The sequence below is a fragment of the Panthera tigris genome, chromosome A1 (assembly GCF_018350195.1).
Source record: "Panthera tigris isolate Pti1 chromosome A1, P.tigris_Pti1_mat1.1, whole genome shotgun sequence".
In the NCBI taxonomy this organism is placed as follows: Eukaryota; Metazoa; Chordata; class Mammalia; order Carnivora; family Felidae; genus Panthera; species Panthera tigris.
In genome coordinates this window covers 187,513,300-187,535,429 of record NC_056660.1, presented here as the reverse complement: position 1 = coordinate 187,535,429, position 22,130 = coordinate 187,513,300, and the positions used below count along the sequence as shown (strand labels likewise).

The 22,130-nt window shown below is 42.3% G+C and overlaps 1 protein-coding gene across 1 annotated transcript; it reads left to right on the top strand.

Annotated features, from left to right (window-relative positions):
• Window positions 1-21,684: 21,684 nt before the first annotated feature.
• Window positions 21,685-21,939, top strand: LOC107179194 (40S ribosomal protein S27-like). The gene has a single exon (XM_015535495.2). The coding sequence runs from the start codon at window positions 21,685-21,687 to the stop codon at window positions 21,937-21,939; it is 255 nt and encodes an 84-aa protein (XP_015390981.2).
• Window positions 21,940-22,130: the final 191 nt, after the last annotated feature.

The window sequence follows — 22,130 nt, the reverse complement described above, 5'->3', positions numbered from 1 at the left end:
ATTTTGAAGGTATAGGGATCTTGGTAAAATGCAGATTCTAATTCAGTAGCTCCAGGTGGGGCCTGAGTGAGACTTGGCATTTCTACCATCTCCCAGGTGATGCTCTGCTGCTGGTCTGTGGACCACACTTTGTGTAGCAAGAAGCAATCTTTGTGTAGAACTAGAAGCAATCTTAGAGATAAGTTTGAATCCTATCTTTTCACAAATTAGATAACTAGAACCCCGACCAATTGTGTGACTTCCTCAAGGCCACAGATGTGTGCAATGGCAGAACCAAGTCTAGAACTGGGTCCTCACAGTTCGGTACTTTTTCTACTTCCCCAGGAAGCAAGGAAGGAATTGAAAACAGGTACCAGAAACACTAGAATATGAACATTTGAAAAAGAGCCTCTGGGGGAGCCTGGGTGGCTCAGTTGGTGGAGCGTCTGACATCAGTTCAGGTCACGATCACGCGGTTCACAAGTTGGAGCCCAGCGTTGGGCTCTGTGCTGACAGCTCGGAGCCTGGAGCCTGCTTTGGATTCTGTGTCTCCCTCTCTCTCTGTCCCTCCCCTGCTGGTACTCTGTCTCTCACCCTCTCTCAAAAATAAATAAGACATTAAAAAATAATAAAAATAAAAGAATAAATAAAATAAAAGGATCCTCTTGACCTGGGGAAGCCAATAGCCAAGTCTACTCTGCCAGTGGTCACCAAATTGGGGTCCTGGAATTCACTAAGGACCTGGTTGCTACTGACCCATCGCCTAACAGCCACAAATGTGAGAAAAGCAAAAATTTTGGTGTTTCCCCAAGTCCTGGTTGGGCCTGGTAATTTATGGTGGTTGTCAAGTTAGAATCTTAAGTGGGTCCCGTTAGGTACCTCCTGGAAAGGCAGAATTGCCTGGAATATGAGGCTGGGGTGGAGCGGCCAGAATCCTCATCAGGGCAAACCCTCAGAAGAAAATCTGAACAGCTGATGGGTATATTGGAAGCCCAAGGATGTTCGATTCCTGAGAGCCCTTACACTTCCTGGGCCCTACTTTTCTATCAGTACTCTTCCTCACTGTTTTGAAGGTAGCACTTTGTCCAACACAGCTGGGAATCCTGGAACTGGAAGTAAAACTTTCCAGGAGGGAAAATATTTGTTCTGCTCTGTTGACCAGGCCAAACCACTGTGGTGAGCTGGGTTACTACAGGAAGGCCCCCTGAGTTGGATGTTTAAAGACGCACATTTCAGGCCTGGCTTTGCTAATTATCAGGCCTAGAAAGGGTTTCTAGGCAATGGGTACCATTCATTCCTTCACGTCCTTCACTCACTTACTCATTTATTCAATCAACAAACACTTACTGAACACCAACTCATGTGCCAGAGTTCAAAGACACAAAACCCCCTCTATGCTCTCAAAGGATTCACAGTCTAATACGGGAAATGGATGAATCAACTACTAATTATAATATAGTTATGAGAGGGGCAGGAAACACAGTGTTTGGAACATAAAGGAGAGAGCGACATAAGATTTGCTGGTGGAAGAAGGCTTCCCAGAAGAGGTGTTAGTTGAACTGAGTCTTGAGGGAAAAGTGGGAAGGATTGGGGTCACAGAAAGAGCCGTCTAGGCAGAGAGAACAGCATGCACATGGCCAGGCCTTTTAACTGCTCAGATCACTCAGGGGATGGGAAGTTGTTATGTTTGGTCAGACCACAGGGTTGGGATAGTGTAATGTCGGTGGGGCCAGGTCACAAAGGCCCAATTTCAATTAGACAAAGCTGTGAAGAGAAATTTTATGTAATTAGTTATAATAACAGTAACTGTAATCCTAATCATAATAACTGCATTCATTAAGCCTATTGCTAGTATTTAATCCTCACAGCTAATCTGTGAGGTAGGTGCTGATATCATATCAGTGGTAGGAATGTGGAATTTGAGCCAGAGAGCACGAACGAGTAACTACAATTCTGATATAGCCATGCTCTCAACCCCACCAGATTCAGAACACCCTTTCATCACAAATATCTCTCAGCCCCTTTGTTATTGTGAAATGAAGTTCAAACATAATATCCATTTAGATACATAATTTTTAAAGAAGATATTGTAATGCCTCTCTGTAATGTAAATAAAAAAGAAAAGAAAGATAATTTATGATAGAGTAATAAGAATTGCAATATAGAAAAATGTAGACCTGACTATTCTGGAAGCATTATGAAATAGTTGATGGTTGTACTTCAGATATAGAGTCACCTTGAATGCGACAGTTCAGATGCAGACTGAGATCTCCGTGTTTAAAGAATGAAGTAAACGCTCTGACCCACAGTGCTCATGGGGAACCGATTTTCTGAACCTGCGTGGTTTGTCCTGGAGGGTTTCTCGTACCTCCATCTTACTGACAGCCTCTCAGTGGTGACATTTGGCAGATTCCCTGTCCCTTGGGTTTACTGCAATTTGGTAGTTGGATGTTGAATCTTGATTAAGTTCACAATCACTTCTTTGGCAAGGCTGCTTCATTGGTAGTGCTTTGATTGCGGCGTCTGATTGTCTCTGCAATGTGAGCAGTCATTGATCGTTGCTTGGATCCATTGATTCATATTGCAAAATGATGAAGGACTAACTCTGAGTTCTATCTTTTTTTTTTTTTTTTTTTTTTTAATTAGCTAGAATACCTCTATGCAGAGAAACTTCTCTTCATCAACTATCTGGTTATGTCAAGGCATAGTTCTTACCAAAAAATATAATTAATGCTAATTCTTTCCTCTTACTTTCCAGTTTTCTAAATAATATGTTGATTCTACAGCAACGTGTAAGGGTGATTAATAAATATTTTTAAGCATCATGAATTTAAATACATTAGATGTGATTTGCAGGTTAGATGCTCAAATTATTCCAACTTTGGTGAATGGGAGCCTCTGCAAGTCGGTTCCTGAGTCCTTTTGACACAATCCTAGTAATCTTTGATAGCTTCCTTGCTTCCTGGTGTGACAAATTTTCCAGGCTTATTTTGTACATTTTCTGCCTGGACATGAAATCAGTCATTTCTCCAAGGAGCCCTGGTTTCTTTTAGTGAAAAATGGAGTTTAGAGATAATAATCTAGACCAAGTGGGGCTCACTTCTTCTGGATTATTGTTCCTAGGCCGTTTCAGTGGATGGAACTAGGAAATATGTATCATACTGATATGCATCATACAGATCGCTTTTATTCAGAGGGTTTTTCCTTACCACCATCTGTCTTACATCTGTACTTCTTTGCTCCTGTGCTGAAAGTCCTGGTTTTCCATGATACTCACAAGAGTATTCATTCGATTTATCCCACACTACATTCACAACAGTCTTGGAATAACCCTAGCAACACTACCACCACCAGTTAAATTACTAAAGACAGTTGTTTTCACCAGGTCCTTTGTCCTTAGGATAAATCTTAGTAGGGACGTGCAGCCAGGTAGTGGTGCTTTAAAGACACTTCAACGTGTCATATGATTATGCCAACAACTGGTTACACATTTAAATTCCTTTGCTTCATTTGATCTTGGAATTTTTAGGGAGTGCTTTTTAAAACAAGATATATTAAAAAGAAGCCCCTGTCACTTTCACCCGGTTCCTTCCCTCTTCCTGTAAGAAATCACGTAAAAACTTTTACAGCGGATCTTTCTGTTGCATCGATATTGAGATGGGTATAGACACATGGGATTGTATGAAGTTTCTGGACATGACAGACTCCGTTTTGACAAAAGCTCCATTTTCCTTGCTAGAAAAGATGGCTAATGGATTCTTGAACTGTGCATAAAGACCCTTGGACCAGGCCAGAAGCAGCAATGGTTTTACAGGCAGTAGTTCATAAAGTCAATAGGACAAGCAGCCTCCTGACCATGAAACTGTTGGTACAGGCTTTCTGAAGACAGAATAGCTAACTAATGCATACCAGGAATGGTTTAATATCAGTAGTATAGTCCATCAGTATGTTACCAGCCTGTTAGCACCAATTGACAATTTGTTTCTCTTCTATCCAAGTCATGTAATTGCCCACCTCCCTCTTTCTCCTAAAAACTCCTTGTCTTCACCCTGCAGGCAGGAGACACTTTCCTGGTTATTGCTGGAATCTGTGCTCTCCCAGTTGCAACCTTTGTATCCCAAATATATGTTTGATGCCTCTCATTGTTGGCTCTTTATTTTCAGGTTGACAGACAAATAATGTTTCATGTGTCTAACTTGTATCCATATCTCCCTTTTCTTAGATAAATTGTAGTATATTGTACACATTATTAACCATTTTGCCTTTTTTTAACTTCATGATATATCCTGAATCACACACACACACACACACACACACACACAACTGGGGTCAAATCCTATCTATGTCACTGTGTGACCTTGGGCGTGCATCTTATGCTCTCTGAGCCTTAGTTTCCTCATCTGCAAAATCAGAGTAGTAACCCACCTTTCAGGGTTGCTGTGAAAGTTGTGTGCAGGCACTAGACTACTGGGTGGCACATAGTAGGCACTCAATGTATAGTAGCTCTAATGGTTTATAGATATTATATTTAATACATTTTGTACATCTCCCATTTGGCAAGACTCTTGTCATTGTCCATCAATATCCCACAGTGAAGCTTAAGAGTGGTGGGTGGGCAATTTGAGAGTCATTGAATAAGGATTTACAGAATTAGAATGTTAGTACTGGCAAGAACCCAGAGAAACGTTAGCAACCATCCTGCTTATTTAACAGGGAGAGAAATAGAGACCAAAAGAGACTAAGTGATTTGCCCAAGACCACAAACCGAGATGGGAAAAGTGCTGGTGATGCCCAGTTTAATTCTTTTTCAAGGTAACTTTTCTCTAAAGCAAAGTTCATCTTCCGCAGTTGGTAGAAGTTTCTCTGTACATTTCTGCCTTCTCTCTGTAAATGGAGAAACAGGGTGAGGCACGGGTCAGGGAAACTATGCCTTGAAGAAGAGTTTCTTCCCTCCCTTGGTAGGCAAACATAGTAACAATGACTGGGGCTGATCTCTATCACTGAGCAAGTGCTCATGAATATATCCAGTTGGGAACTGTGGGTTGATAAGTGAGTTCAAGGAACAGTCCCTTGTCCTCAGGGGGCTTTAAAACAATTAAAACAACTTCAAGCTCATTGAAAAACCAAACATGGCTGTAAAAATGTGTGTCAGTGTTTAAAATAATAATGCATTGTAATAGTATTATTTTCATTACAACATTTGGAGACTGTTACTATTATGACTTCTGTTTTGCATACAAGGAAACTTAGGTTTAAGTAGGTTTTGTGACTTTCCCAAAGTTATGCAGCTAAGGAGCAGAAAAACTGGGTCTGTATTAAGGTCTGTGACTCCAATTCCCATGCTCTTAATAAGACGCCAGCTTTGGGGCTCTGGGTGGCTCAGTCGGTTAAGCGTCCGACTTTGGCTCAGGTCATGAACTCGCATTTCGTGAGTTCGAGCCCCATGTCAGGCTCTGTGCTGACAGATCAGAGCCTGGAGCCTGCTTCGGATTCTGTGACTCCCTCTCTCTCTGCCCCTTCCCTGCTCATGCTCTGTCTCTGCCTCCTTCAAAAATAAATAAAACATTAAAAAAATAAGATGCCAGCTTTGAGTCAAGTAAACTAGAGCAGGGTTCTCAAACTTGAATGTGCCATTAGTCAGTGGAGGATCTTGTTAAAATGCAGCTTCGGAGTCAGGAGTTCTGAGATGGAGCCCAAGAATCTGCATTTCTAACAAACTTCCAGGTGATGCTGAAGCTGCTGGTCCACAGACCACACTTGGCATAGTCCACTCCCAGTGGGCACAGGGAAAGTAATTTCTTTCAGTGCCAGGTTCTTTATCTATAAAGAGGGAGAAGGTAGTGCCCACATCATAGGGCTGCTGTTGTATAAAACAAATAATATATGTAAAGCTGTTTGCCACAGCACCTATGTGTCTGCAGTTATAAAAGTTACTCTGATAGCTTCTACTATAATGAAATCTCCACTGATTCCTTAGGAGGTGGGATGCTGGGCAGGAGCATTTTCGCCTAAGATCTGTAGGTGACTCTCACCAATGCAAAAGTTCATCACCCTGCACTCTGTCTCTGTCAAGGACAGGAAAGTCCCCAAGCCAACCTGAGTTTTCCAAATCCCACAGACGTTTGGCTTAAATATGTTCAATTCAGGAAGCCATGTGGTGATGCGTCCTATGAAACTGTCGCTCCCCAAACAGCACAGACAATAAGTTTTATGAGGCAGCTTTCCTTGCTTTCTCAGCAAATGTCCATCGGAGGGCTCCTGTTTCTCCGCAGGGTGTCAGAACGGGACTCAAATCATCGAATCGTGAGTGCGACAATAACTCTACTTTCAGGGCATGCATGCCAGGAGATAAATGGGGAAAGGGTGGCTGGGTTGGAATGCTGAGTCATAGGCTCAGAGCCCTTGATGATGACCGAGGTTCCTGTGGGAAAGAAAACCATTTGTACAGCACACCATTTCCCTTTCTATGTCGTGCCTCTGGCTGTAACCTGACCTGGATTTAGAATCTGAAGTTTTCATTTATTGAGTTTGGGAAATCCAATTCAACAAATCTTTATTGAGCGTCCATCAGGCAGGGCACAATGCTAGGTGCAGAGACACATGACTAGCAAGACATTTAACATTCCTGGGAGGGGTGGTAGCAGGTGATAAGTATATAAACTAACGAATAAATAAGACCATTTTAGATTCCAAGAAAGGCTAGGAAAGAAATAAGCAGAGAAATATAATAGGAAGGGACAGAATGAGACTGTATTTGAAGAGGGGTCGAGAAAGCCTTCTTTGAGGAGCTGATAATTAAGTTAAGGCTCAAAGCATGAGCATGAATTGGCCTTTCAAAGAGGAGAGGAAAAGCATTCCAGGATGAAGGAACAGGATGTATGAAAATTTTGAAGAGATAAAGAGCTTGGCTTGTTGGAATGACTGGAAGAAATCCAATATGGCTGGGAAATGTATGTGTGTGTGTGTGTGTGTGTGTGTGTGTGTGTGTGTGTTGGGGAGGTGACCCCAAATGAGGCTCAAGAGATGACTAGCAGTAATGGATAACACTTCTTGAGGACTTAATGGTACACCAGGCACTGTTCTAAGGGCTTTGCCTGTAATGTTCCTTTACGGCTCACAGCTCTTGTCATAGCCACTTCACAGATGCTGAAACTGAGGGACAGAGTGATTAACCAGGGTCAAAGTCAAGCAGGACTTAATCTACTAACAATTTGCAGTGTCTGTACCCCGCAAAATGTGAGATCAGAAAACTTCCTTTGGGGACCCTTGCCCTTATGCCCTGCTTTCTCTGGACCCCTCTCCTCAGCCCCCTCCTCCTATTCCCACCCCTACTGGTTACACAGAATACTAGAAAGAAGACGTTGAAAGGATGAGAACTGTAGAGGTGGGGAGTCTTCTAATTGTTGGACTACCACGTGGCCAGCTAAGTGTTGCTACTAGTTTTTCACTTCACGTATAATGATATTTAATAAACATTCATTAAGTGCAGTGTGGTGCAGTGGTTAGGGTAAGGCGATGGAACAGATTCAAGTGTCAGCTCCACCATTCATCATATATCCTGGAGCCTAAGAAGCCATCAGGTATAAGATATATCACTGGGTCAGGGGAGTAATGCTACACTAAAAGTGTTCATTGGTTGTGAGATCATCTTGATTCCAGAGTTGTTCAAATGTGAAGGGGAATAAACATGGTGTTTTAGAATCAAGAAAGTGGTGTGCCAGTGGGGTGATTTTTCCAAACCTTAGGTGTCTAATCTGTGAAATGGGTGCAATGACACCTATTTTGCTGGGTAATTGCGAGCAGTTCTAGATTTGTGAGCTCAGGCAGACTGAATGTGTGCTTAAGGTACCAGCAAGGAAGGAAAGGAAATGTGAAAAGTTCAGCTTTGATGAACAAGTTCCAAATTTTGCAATGATACATCTAGAAAGAAGCTATTTTAATTTTGAGATACATGCAGTCTTCTTTATTTGATTTACCACATGTAGTTGTTTTTATGTTGAATATGGTTGGAGGGCAGTCAGTCCACTGTAATCTCTTCTGTGTCCAAGTCTTCTGGAAGTCTTATCTGAGCCTTGCTGGGGAGAGTGAATGAAATGTTGCCTGGTGAGTGATGAGACATGCCTGGCACATAGCAAGGCTTTACAAATGTTGTTTTCATCATTATTTCTCCATTATGGACCTTAGGTTCTCCACTGGGGAAACAGAGAGCCATGACTAGGGTGGCCATATAATTGTCACTCAAACGGATAATTTTAAGAGTACAAGAAAGTGTTATTATTTTTTTAGTGTTAATTTATGTGTCTTGAGAGAGATAGAGAGAGAGGGAGCAGGGGAGGGGCGGGGGGCGTGTGGAGAGAGAATTCCAAGTGGGTTGTGCAGTGTCAGCACAGAGCCCAACATGGGGCTCGATCCCATGAACTGTGCGATCATGACCTGAGCTGAAATCAAGAGTCAGAGGCTTAACCATCTGAACCACCCAGGTGCCCCAAAAGTGCTATTATTAATTAAACAGTAAGGATGGGCATAAAATGTGACTGTCTCTGGCAAGCTAGGACATGTGGTTTCTGTAACCACAAAGTCCAGATCCTATTGTCTGGGAATCTACTGGCTAATGGGAGCTATTAACAAACTCCACTGTCTCCACATTTCAAGGGATTCAAAGCCCCTCCAAGGCATGGACAATAATCTAACTATTTAAGATTTCTTTTTTGTTGAAGTCAAAGTTTCACATAACCAAAGATTTTGGTTTGAACATGTGATTTCACTGTAACAGAATTTTTCTTTGCAAATGCTTCTGCAAGACATGGGTATACTGATTCTCCGTGATGTAACAGTGAAATTCCTCTCCCATCTAGGGAGCAGACTCATTCTAAATTACAATGTTACAAGGAGAAGAAAGCCAAGTAATTTCAGACTCCACTAACCTGGGATTTGTATTAACTTGGGCAGAGGCTGGGACTGATATTCCCCTTTGCTTTAGCTATTGGTAAATGAATTTGTAAAAATGCATTTTTTCCATGTGCATGAAGAGAGGCTGGATACAGGGTTTAGAGGCACTTAAAACTACATGATAATAACAGCTGATGGATTTTGAGTGCTTACTGTGTCTCAGGTACTGGGATAAACATTTCATGTGTATTAAGTAATTTATCTAACTCTTCCCTAAACCCTATGAAGTTGGCATAGGCGGTGGAAAACAAGGTTTAGAGAGGTTTGCTTCATTTTCCACAGTTGGTAAGAAAATGAAGCCAAGAAGCAAACTACCAGTCTTCTCTACCTCTCCAGAAAACTGAAATATTTTACTTCAGGTCAGTTGACATAACAGGGGATGCAGAAGAAATAAAACAATGTAGCCCAAACCTTACCTTCACATAGAAGCCCACAGTACTTTGTACATAGAGCTTATATTCTAATTACAAATTTTCATTTTTGTCTTCCCTCTAGACTTAGAGCAACTCGTATGTAGATCTGTCATATTTGGTGCCTAGCATGTCATCTAGTGCTCATGACTTTTTTTATTAATTGATTTAACAAATACTTATTGTAGTTTATATTTTATAATATACATATTTTATAATATCTATTCTGTATCTAATAATATATTTTATAATATATTTTTATATATTATGTATATTATATATAATATATAAATTTTTATGATATATATTTAATATATTTTAGAATATATATTTACTATATTATATGTATTTTATAATACATATTTTTATGAGATATATTTATATATTATATATTTATATATTATATATTTTAGAGTATATATTTAATATATATTTTATAAAATATTTATAGATTTTATAATATATATTATAATATGTTTTAATATATTTAATATATATTGCATGTGTTATATATTATATAACATATAAAACTGAATAAATATTTATTGTAGGCACTCTCTCAGTGCCAAGATAAACAATACTCACTTGACTCTTGTCCTCATTGAGCTCATTATCCCACACTCCTGATGCATCATTGTTCAATGAACAGTTGAGGAAGGATAGATCGAGCCACCAAGCTGGAAGAGACTTAAATGTCCTCCAATTTCTCCCCAGGGTCAGGTAGTACAGAACCCTTAAGTTGAGGATAAGAAAAAAAGGTGGGCTGTTGACTAGGTAAGTAAAATCAACACAAATTTTTTCAAATCCCAAGGTGTTCACAAATTGTTTGAGGCTCTTGTGAACCATGCTGATTCCAGGCGCTGCTCCCAGAAGATATTCTTTAGCGGGTCTGAGGTACTTGCCGATAGTTGATTCACTTACTGAACAGATAGTTCTTAAGATCCTCCTGTGTGCCAGCCACTGTTTTGGACCTTGGGGTTGAGCAGCTAATAAACTAGACGTGTCTTTACCCTGAAGAACCTTATTACCTATCGCAGTGGAGCAGATAATGATGAATAAATAAGATCATTTCAAACTGGGGAGAATGTTACGAAGTGGGTGATAGATTGAAGAATGGCTGGGAGAAAGGGGTGGGGGATTACTGTATGCTTGAGGGTCGGGGGTGACTCCGTGAAGAACTGGCATTTGAGTTGATCTCTTGAACCATGAGAGTGAAAGAGCCACACAGAGCTAGGGGAGAGGAGGTTCTGATGGATTGCTGTGTCCAAGGAACAGAAAGGAGACCTGTATTGGACTAAAGTGAGCTACGCGATGATGTCAGAGAGATAGGCAGGGACCACAGTGATGAGTTTGGACTTTACCCTAAGAAAAACGTGAAGCCTTAGAAAGCAGTGAAGCAGCAGAAAGCCATAATCCTACGCTTTGAGAAACACTGACCCTGGGGCCTTGCCTCAGCCAAGGAAACAGGCTTCCGGGAATCTCACCTTATTGCCTTTCCACCCTGTCCCCACCATTTGCTCTCCTCAGAGCAATGTGCAGTCATGGCTAACTTTCTCTGTCCCTGTTATTAACTGAGGGCTAAGTGAACGTGCTTGGGTGAGGATCCGTGACAAACGGTTGACATGATCACCTCATAAAATGATTGTGGCTGACTAAATAAGGGGCATATGCTCCTTCGGAGTCCCAGTGTCCTGAGGAGAGAAAGAACAGCTATTTTCTCTGCTCTCATTAAGGACTTAAGCCTTCTTCATATTGAAGAGCTTCCATAAACAAAACCAGAGATTACTGGATGTTCCCACAAAAATTGTTTGTGTAACTGAAAGGCGTCTGTATAAAGGGGAGCTCTGGGTGTTGGCGAATGGCACGACAAATGTTCTATCCCGAGGCCTGGGGGGCCAGAGGGCCAGGGCAGATTCCCAAGCTACATGGGATTTTCTTTCTGGATTAAATTCACTCTTGAAGATGAGTCCTGAATTTGAGAAAGTGATCATAATACTGCCTTTTTCCCAGCCTCTGCCTCAGACTTCTGATCCAGTGCTGAGTTTATCCAGCACGATGGTGTCTTCTCTCTAGGTAGCTCTGGGTCTCGAGTTAGGGATGCATACTCAGTTTATTTCCCCCAGGTGGCAGCACACTATTCTTCTTGGGTTGTTCTTGTCTGAGGAGCTTCTGTTTTATATCCCCCAAATGTAAGATTATTGAGAACTTCTGGAATCTTCTAGAGAATTCAGGTGACACTACATGTTTCTTCTAACAAGTTTTCTGCCCCTTCGACCTCCATATTTATAGGATGTGATCTTTCCCTTCCTGGTCAAGACTGATTGGATGAGATACAGACACCTGACTCAATGTGGGCCAAACAGAATCTCTGTCCTGAAAGCCTGAAATGGGTATTCAGAGATGCTAGCCATTCCCAGCTGTTGCTAGAATCAAAGTAATACGAACTCTAGGTCTTTGCTGTCCAGTTTGGTAGCCACTACACATGGGTCATATGAAATATGGTCCATTCAAATTGAGATTATCTGTGAGTGTAAACTATACATTAGATTTTAAAGACTTAGCATGAAGTAAAAAATTCAAAACATCTCATTAAATTTTTTATATTGATTACGTTAACTTATATCTTGATTAAAGGTATATTTTTTAAACTAATCTTTCCTTTTTAAAATGTCTCTATCAATGGGGCGCCTGGGTGGCTCAGTCAGTTGAGCGTCCGACTTTGGCTCAGGTCATGATCTCCCAGTCTGTGAGGTCGAGCCCTGCGTCGGGCTCTGTGCTGACAGCTCAGAGCCTGGAGCCTGCTTCTGATTCTGTGTCTCCCTCTCTCTCTCTGCCCCTCCCCCACTCATGCTCTGTCTCTCTCTCTGTAAAAAATAAATAAACATTAAAAAAAAAATTTTTAATGTTTCTATTAAAATTTTTTAAATTATATTTGTGACTTGCATTGTATTTCTATTGGAAAAAGCTTCTCTTAATCTATCCCATGTGCCTGGAGAAAGAGAGAAAACTGATCCACAGAGAAAGAAGAATAAAAGGATGGTCAGAAAAATGCAAATACAAATGAACATGTGGCTCCAGAAGGAGAGAGAGAGAGAAAGAGAAGAGGGAGACTAAGGAGAAGGAGTGGGAGTGGGGGTGGAGATGGGGCTAGAAAGAGTTAGAGAGAGGGAACAAGACAGAGACAAGGAAAGCAACAGGCAAAGTCTGCCTGGGTTCCTAATGACAATCCAGTTCTTGGTTTTAGTCCACCGACAGGCCAGTCAGCATTTCTGGTCATTGGTTCTAAGAGACACTTCTGTATTATAATAAAATTTCCTTTTTCAGTTTAAGTGTATTTGAACTTACTTGCAATGAAAAGAGACACTTCCGAGATGTAACTGTGTAGATTGCTGGAATCCAGGGATCAGTTTAAGAATATAGATATCATGACACAGCATAAGATGGCAAATGTCTGGCACATTTACCACCACTTTCTTACCCAGGGCATGTCAGACATTATTAATCAATCACAGCCTAGGCATGGCCTTTGAATCCTTTTCAATGTTAGATCACTGGTCAACCATCACCAATAGATTAGAAATGGCACATGAGGAAAATCCTATTTGCTATTCTTGAGAAAATCAATGAAGTAGAAGTCCAAGGAGACACAGATTTTTGTCCAGTTGAAACATAAACTTGGATTTTTTTTATCAAGTCCTTTCCTTTTTCTGAGCCTCAGTTGCCTGTCTTGTGAAATGGCAATAATGATAGCATGTAGCCACAGGGTACATGTGAGAAATGGATATAGTCGTAGACATGAAAGGCCCTCGAAGCATAAACACAGATGTGAATTGCTCTTCTGACCAAGACCCTCAGCATTCAGGGCCAATCGGGGTCTCTCTTCCTCTGCCCTCAGCTTCATGACAACTTTGTAGTAGAGGGCACTACCATAAGAACCTGGGTTTTGGAAGCAATTCTCAATAACCATCGTAAATGAAATGGAGTTGTTTTTAGAAGGCTGCAGGACCCATCAATTTCATGTCTTATTTTATTTTATTTTTATTTTATTTTCTGCACAGAGGAAGTTGGCACTAAGAGGCAGTACCGACAGAGGAGATTTTGGAAAATGACTCATCTGGAATTTGCTGGAGGAGCCTGAAGTTGGTGGAACTTCAGCCTTGGGGAGAAAAAAAGGAGGGGTGTGTGTGTGTGTGTGTGTGTGCGTGATTTATGTCCGTAAGTGCTGTTCTGTCCCTGAAGCATCTAGAAAGCATTTCTCAGGGAGCAAAGGCATAGTATGACTGGGTCTGGTTCTAATGCAAGTGGCATTTCTTTTTGGGCCATTAAAGTGTTTGTTGAGGGACAGAACATGGATACAGGCAAATGAAATCTTCTCTTAAGTATGTCAAGAACGTAGGAGAGTTTTCCTTTCAAATGATCTTTCCCACTTGCCTAATAAGTGTACTCAGACTTGTAAAATCAGACGGCCTAATTTGAGGTTCTGAAAATATGGTCACCGTACCCCTAAGGAGCTGCTTTACTTCTTCAAGCCCAAAGGAGATTGTCACCATGGCCACTCCTGAATTATTCACATGACCAAGGGGATTGTATCTATCAAACAGTGTCCACCTTCCCATGTCCTGGCTTCAAGGGTCCCTCATCCTAAGAGAAGTCAGGAAACAACACAGTGAATAATTTTGGTAATAGCTCACAGTTATATTGCACTTAGTAATTTGCCTCGCTGTGTCCTAAGCATTTTACACATTTTCACTTAATTTAATCCTGACAGCAACCCAAAGAGACGGGGACAGTTACTATCCAAGTTTTATAGATGAGGAACCTGGGGCCAAGAGAGATTAGATGATATGCCTGAGATCCCACAGCTAGTAAGTGGAAGGAGTCATACTCTTAATGGCTCTGTGAGGACCTAGGCCACTGGGCAAGGAGAAGTGAATTCCAGAGTTATTATGAAGGAAGGATCAGTTATACTCATCTCCAGAAATAGCAATGCAGAATGTCACAACAGAAAAGGAAGTCAGTGACCAGCAATCCTCACAGCTTATTTTAGAAACGAGGAAACTGAGGTCCAGAAAGGTTAAGTGATTTGTTCAAGATCATGAGAGTTAGTGGCAGAGGCAGGGCTGTGACTCAAGTTTCCTGCCTCCTGTTCTGTTGTCGATCCATGATTCCCTTGCTGCTGTGTAGACCTGACGGTAAGTCCTATTCAGCTGCTGCCCAGGGCCTTTTGGTTTAGGTCTCTTTGTTTTTTGTTTTGTTTCTTTGTAATGTTTATTTATTTTTGAGAGACAGAGAGAGACAGAGCATGAGTGGGGGAGGGACAGAGAGAGAGAGAGGGAGACACAGAATCCGAAGAAGGCTCCAGGCTCTGAGCTGTCAGCACAGAGCTGGACGCGGATCTTGAACTCACAAGCTGTGAGATCATGACCTGAGGGGAAGTCAGAGGCTTAACTGACTGAGCCACCCAGGCGCCCCTCGGTTTAGGTCTCTTTGTATGCTTCCTGCTCCTCCACTTTGGCTGGTCTTTTCCGCAGAGTGGGAATTGAGGTCCCAGGCTTGGAGTTCAAAATGTCATTTCTGACTCCTCTCTTTTGTCTGTCATTGTCATCAATCCATCTTTCGCTTTCCCATCGGATTGTTTTTCCCACAACTCTGCTAGACAATTCATCTTGCTTCTGCTCCAGAGCCTCGAAGTCCTGTGTTGCTTCTAACACCTTCACAAGGCAGAGGACCATGGTCTTGGGCCACAGTGATTGGTCCAGGGTTGTGCATGTGACTTCAGCCGAGCCAATGACATTGAATCTTGGAACTTAGCAAAAGGTTATTCTCTTTCCTAAGGAGTTGCTAAGCTAATAGGATAATAAGCCTTGTGGACAATTGGAGAACCTGTCTGAGAGCAAAGTGCCACAGTAACAAGCAGAACCAACAGAGGGAGAGAGGGGACTCTCAGTGGCACAGAACCATCCACGGACTTCTCAGTTACATCAGCCAATACTTTCATTTTTCGTTAAGGCCAGTTGGAATTGGATTTCTGGGAACTTAGAACCAAACAAGTCTGATAATACTCCTTGTCTCAAAACAAGGGATGAGATTGGTACTTTCTCAACTTTGTTCCCAGACTATCCATTAATTCGGTAAATATTGAGTATCTGCAGTAAGTATGGGTAACAAAGACCAATAAAGATAAGTAGGACACATTCCTTGCCTTCAAGCACCTACTAGACCAGCAGGGGAGCCAAGATTCATACATAATTGCCCATCCTATAAAGCAGAACATCATAGGTGGCCTGAAGGAGGTGTAAACAACACTGTGGAGGTGTAAAGGAAGAAGAGCCCACACTCAACTGCAGAGTAGAGAAAACATACCTTACAATATGTAGGATTTGAGTTAGAATTTGAAGCCTGGGGAGAAATGAGAATTCCAGACAAACAGACCAGCATACTCTAAAATGAAAATGGAAACTTTCTGGGCAGAAAAAGAAAATAAATGGATAGTCTGGGTTATTCAGAACGTGTATTTCAAGGCAATTCAACTCAATTCACTGTGGCAAATCAGATACAATGTGGCCATATTAATGTTATATGAACGTTGTCCCACTTAGGGCAGATTAGAACTGTATCTGGGGAACAGTTGTATGTTCAACACATTAAACAGTTTTTGAATGAATGAATGAAGGTTTACCCCTTTTCCCCACTACGCAGAAACTCCACGAAGGCAGGAAACATGCTCCTCTCCCAGCTCCTAGCACAGTGTCTGGCAGAGTGGAAACTGAATAAATATTTGTTGAATAAATTGGTGAATCTGATGGAGACTTTCAGTATCAGGCCAACAACGTCTTTGTACCTAATTCAACAGACCACGGAGGGTCCTCAGAGATTTTTCAGGAAAGCCCCTTGTCCAGGAAAACCTACTGTGTGCTGGTCACACTGCAGATGTGCGGCAAGATCAAGGTGGTGCTTTTAGAAAAAGAGATTATGTAGCAGTGGAGAGGAAAGAAGAGACATTGGAGTAGAGAGACAGCATCACTACTAACTCACACTGAAAGTTATTGGAACTTGATCATGAAGAGAGCCTTCTGAAAATAAAAAACAGAGGAAGCGGTGGAAGTCAAATGGCAGAATTTGGTACCAGTCACAGAAAAGAAGTCAGGAAAAGCACCTGAGGGACGATGTGGCAAATTATATTTTCCAAAGATGGCCACAACATTGCCTTCCTTCCCACCGCATAAGAAAATAAAGTCTAATTCCCTTCCTCTTGAATCTGAGCGGGCTCATCATTTCCTTGCAAATGATGGTGGATGTGGCACATGTGACTGCTCATAAGTCATAAAAAGTGACTCAAGTGCTATCTTGCTGTCTAGAATAATTTCACCTTTCACAGCCCAAACTTGCCCTCATGGAAAAACCACAAAGAGAGACCCTAAGAGCAAACCCAGAAAAAGGGAGAAAATGCTTGAACAGGCCCATGGGGGCAGCCCCTCATTGTTCCAGCACCACTCAGAGATCCCAGAGAAGAGCCACCCAGCTGAGCTCTTCCTGAATTCTTGACCCACAGAAACCATGAGAAATAATTGATGCATTTGGTTCCAATTATGCTGAGGTTAGGTATACAAATGGATCCTACAGACATGATAACCAGCTGCCTGCTGGGAACATGGATCTGGCCAGACTAGGGAACTAGATTAACGGGCCATTTGAAGAGATATGAAGCTATGGGAATAGATGGAGTTGTCAAAGGAGAGAATGTGGCCATAACAGAGGAGGGCCAGGGGCTACATTTGGTTGGGTGAGGAAGAGGAGTTAGTGTGAACATAGGGATGTTATTATATACTTACATGATTATTAGTTGGTTCATCTGCTTTGTTGTCTGGCTCCCCTGATTAGACTATTAGATCCGTAAGAGCAAGGGTCAAATCTGCTTTTACTGCATTGGTGAGTGCATTAGTCCGGCTTGCTGCAGTAACTACCTCATAATCTCTGTGGCTTTCATCAATGGACACTTTTTTTCACTCCTGTAACATGCATGTTGCACTGTAGGTCAGCAGTGACTCTGTTCAAGGCAGCCATCTGCTCCATGTGTCTTCCCACTCCAGGATTTGGTGGAGAGAACCCACCTCCAGCTGGGACATGCTGTTTTCAGGGAGGAAAGGAGAAGCAAGAGGTCTGCAGGAACAGGCGATGCCTCTAAAACTTCTGCCTGGATGTGGGGTATACCATGCCTGCCCTCCTTCCATTGGCCAGAGCTTGACCCATAGCCAAGCCCAAAGTAACCTCCAGAAAGCATAGCAAGTTGCAGGGTGCTAGGTGAGCATGTAATTCTCTTATAGAGATGTGGTAGGAGTGTGTGATTGGCGGGAATAATTTACCCCATCCCACCAGAATAATCTTCGTGCCTAGTACAATCCTTGGCACTTAAGAGGTGCTAAAAAATTTGTTGAATGAATGAATGAACGTGGTCAGAGAGGTAGGAGAAGATCAAAAGACACGCAGTATTTAGAAACTCAAGGAAAATTTGACCTCCAAAAGGAATCTGGGAGCAGAAAACAGGAGACTTTATGAACGCACTGAGGTCATATGACTAGACTGCACAGTATTTTCTACCTTCTTTCCATGGGAAATCTCACAGACACACCCGTTTCAGGTATGGATCCTACAAGATAATTCATTTGTCCAAAGTTCCAAGACACGTCTACCCTGCCTCCTCCCTGAACCCCACCCCTTCTTGCTTACTAGTTTCATTTAGATCCCTTAGAAATAGGAGCTATGAATGTGAGATTAGGACACAAATGCTCATTGCCCAGCACCTAACAAATCAAAGAACTGTGTGATAGGAAGGAAGCCACTATCCTCATCTTCCGCTTGGAACAAAGTCAAGTCACACTCTCCAAGGGCACAAAGAGGTCACTGCAAAACTGGAGGCGGTTCAGACTGGGGGAGAGCAGGCGGTGGGGGTCAGCCCTGTAAACAACAAAATGAATAAGAATGCTGCTGTGTTTTAATTTAGAAATATCCATGCAAGCCACGCTTGTTAGCTTTTTTTATTTTTAATTCAAACTAATGAAAAATTGAAAGGAAATGAGATGTTCCATGAGATTTAGCCAGACACTGAATAGGTCTTGTGGAATCTGACTGCAAAATTAGTTATGGAGAGCTTTTGGCAAAAACCACTACTGAGATTAAAACACTGCCTGCCTGTTCCTAAAAGGTGGTGGTCCACACTGTGAGGCCCCTGGGGAACCGTTGCAAGGGCCACTGTTCTTGCCCCATTCCTATTACCTAGGAGATGAAATTTTTAAAACAAGTTGAACTGTAGTATGAGCTGTGCTCAGTTGAAGTTTCATGGCCAAACCAGCAAGAATTAAACAGTGAAGATAGAAGAAAACTTTTTAATTGTATTTATTTATTATGAGAGAGAAGAGAATGAGAGAGAAAGAGCAAGTGGGGAAGGGGCAGAGAGAGAGAGGGAGAGAATCCCTTGCAGGCTCTTTGTGCTATCAGCATGAGGTCCAACATGGGGCCCAACATGGGGCTTGATCTCTTGGAACTGTGAGTTTATGACCTGAGCCCAAATCAGGAGTCCGATACTTAACCAACTGAGCCACCTGACACTTAATCACTGAGCCTGCCTCAGTAAAGACAGAAAAATTTTAAATTAGATTCTGATGTTATTTGTGTATATAGGTGGTAGATGTGTATGCATGGGTGTTGAGATATATGGAAATGGTGCACAGGTACAACAATTTGTGAACTAGAAACCATGAGAAAAGCAATCATTGGTTGTAATGCCTTTCTTGCAGGGGGCTGAGTGTTTCACATGAATTTGTTTACCTTCAAAAGCTGAAACTATTTTGTGTCATGAACTCTCATCCTCTGAATGTCTAGACTTAGCCTTACCGTGGTCCCTTTGCACAAGCAGAGGGAAGACATTTGAGCTTACCTCATAGTCTCTTATTTCTAGCTGATGGGTAGTTTAGTAGAATTCCATGTTAAGGCAGCAAGAGCTTGTCTGGTAAAGCCAGTTACTTTTGTTTTGTTATTTAGATTTCATACATTATTCTGGCTTGCCAGCCATCTTGAAAATGGGTAGAAGAATGAACACCGATTATTCCTCATTGCTAGCAGGCCTTGGAGTGGTAGTGCACAATGCTGTAGCCACACTGAGCTTCTCTCAGTTCCTGAGCATCTAAGCTATTTCCTGACTCAGGGCCTTTGTAGGACTGTTCCCTCCCTGGGAAGGTCCCGGTGTGTTTTTTCTGCCTTCTTTTCTTGGCTAACTTCTCAGGTTTCAATTTAAATATCGCTTCTACAGAAAAGACTTCCCTGACTCTCTATACTCTCCCCCGCCCACCCCGGCTGTCTACACCACATTCCTCCTCTATTGTGCTCCCTTAGAGCACCCTGCTCTTCCATCAGTTGGGACTCTCTATGTGCCTATTTGGTTGTGTGTTGCTGTCTCCCACCACACTGTAAAGGCAGGGACGGTTTCTGTCTGGTCCCCACTGCTTCCCCAGCATTTAGCAGAGTGCCAGGTATATAGATGCTCATAGTTGTTGAATGAATAAAAATTCAGCTAACAGGAGGTTAGTAATATCTAGGAAAGCTTCATTTTAGAGATGGAAATACGTTAGAGGTCACATGAACCTAATTCTTGCAGACATCAGATCCATACTAATCCATAGCACTTTGGTTATTTTCATTCTCTTCTACAAGCGCACCACAGCTTATATATTCTTCTGGAAATTGGCATTTGGTTTGTTTCCAATTTCTTGCTATAATAATGCAGCTATCAATATTCCCATATATGCTTCTTTGTGCACTTTTGCAACAATTTCACTGGAGCTTATGCATAGGAATGGAACTTTAGGTAATAGGATGTGCAAATCCTTATGTTTACAGGATCACTCCACTGATTCCCAGAGTAGCTGTCCCAGTCACCACCCACAGCAGCTGCATCCGAGCGTTCCTGTTGCTCCACTTTCTTGGCAAGGTTTGATTTGAACAGATTTCCTAACATTTGCTAATCTTGTGGGTGCAAAATGGCAGTTTGAATTTTCATGAGTCCAATCTGTTTAGGCCAGAGGTTGCAAACCGGTTGTGCATGGCTGCATGAAGCCTGCGGTCTGCATGCCATCCATGGATGTGTTTTGTTTGACCAAAGGGTAGTTTTTGAACCAAAAAATGGAATTAGTTGCCAACATTTGAATATCGGAAGCTTTCACCAAAGAATCTGGACTTCCGTTTTCTCCTTGGGGGAAAAATGGGAAGACATCCCTCCAGAGGGCCCATATTCACACATGACGACAACTGGCAGTATTTGAGAATCAGTTGCCTCTGCTTGTCGTGCAAGTGATATGCTTTGCAATTGGCTGGGGTCCTAGAGCCAACTTATATCTTGTGGTTATCTTCACTTTCTGGCCTCTGTAGTCTTTTAAACTGTCTGCCCTGTTTTGAGCCTTCGTAAAATAGAGAAAAGCTTTAGAAGTGGGGTGGTGATGGATGGGTAGCCCATCCACTCAAGTCAGACCAGGAATTGCCCTACACGACCGCACTGGACACATGGCTCCAGATAAAGACTAGAACAGTTGCTGAGTGTAGGGCCACATCTTCCCTAAAGCCTCATTCCATTCATCTCCCTGTGCCATGTGTTGTCCCCTTCTCCAACCCCTTCCTCAGATGTTATCTTCCTTGACTGAACTTCCCAAGCCCCTTTGTCTGTACTCCTCTTGAGACACCTATTTATTTTCACTATGTATTATGGTTAATTTGTGTACTTGCCCCCTTTCCTCTCTTTCACTAAAAGCCCCATAAGGTTTAGGACCATGTATTTATATGTCTGTCTTTTTAATGTTTGTTTTTTGTTTACTTTTGGTCCTTCATGGTACCTTGAAGTGGTAGCTTGTGCAGGGAAGTTTTCTTTGTTTGTTTCAACACATACTTTCTATGTGCTCTTATGCCAGGCATTGTGCTGGGCACTAGGACCAAGAGATGCCAACACTGCCTTTAAGGTCTTACAGAATCCTGGGAGAAAGGACCGTACTTTCTTCCTTCCTTCCTTCCTCCCTTCTTCCTCCTTCCCTCCCTCCCATCCTTCCTTCAAACAACAAATTATGTTGAATGCTTACTATGGGCCAGACACTGCACTAACTGTTGGGAAGAAAAGCAGACAAGATCCTTGCCTCATGGAGCTCACAGACTAGTGAGGGCACAAAGGCTCACCTGCCTATAACTCAAGAACCTGGCTTAGCCTGGGAGTCAGGCCTGGGAGACAAGGGAAGACCTGAGCTGATTTGAATGAGGAGAAGAGGCTAACCAGATGAGTTTCCAGCAGTGATAGCCTCCCCACAAGAACATGTCCCTCTCAGAGGGCCTCCTTCACCTATCTCCAGAAGAGGAGAAGAGGAAACACAGGAAGAAGCGCCTGGTGCAGAGCCCCAACTCCTACTCCATGGATGGGAAGTGCCCAGGACGCTACAAAATCACCACCATCTTTAGCCAGGCACAAACACTAGTTTTGTGTGTTGGCTGCTCCATTTTCCTTGGCCAGCCTACAGGAGGAAAAGCACGGCTCACAGAAGGATGCTCCTTCAGACGGAAGCAGCACTAAAAGCACCTTGACTCAAGATGAGTGGGAAACTATCCCAATAAACACATTTTGGATTTAAAAAAAAAAAGAGAGAGAGAGACAGAGAAGCTAGCCAGATGAAGTGGGGAGGTGGAAAGGAATATTTGTTCCATGTCCATGCAGAAGAGTTAGCTTATAAGAGTTGGTTATGGTAAGCAGGAGGCTGTCAGACG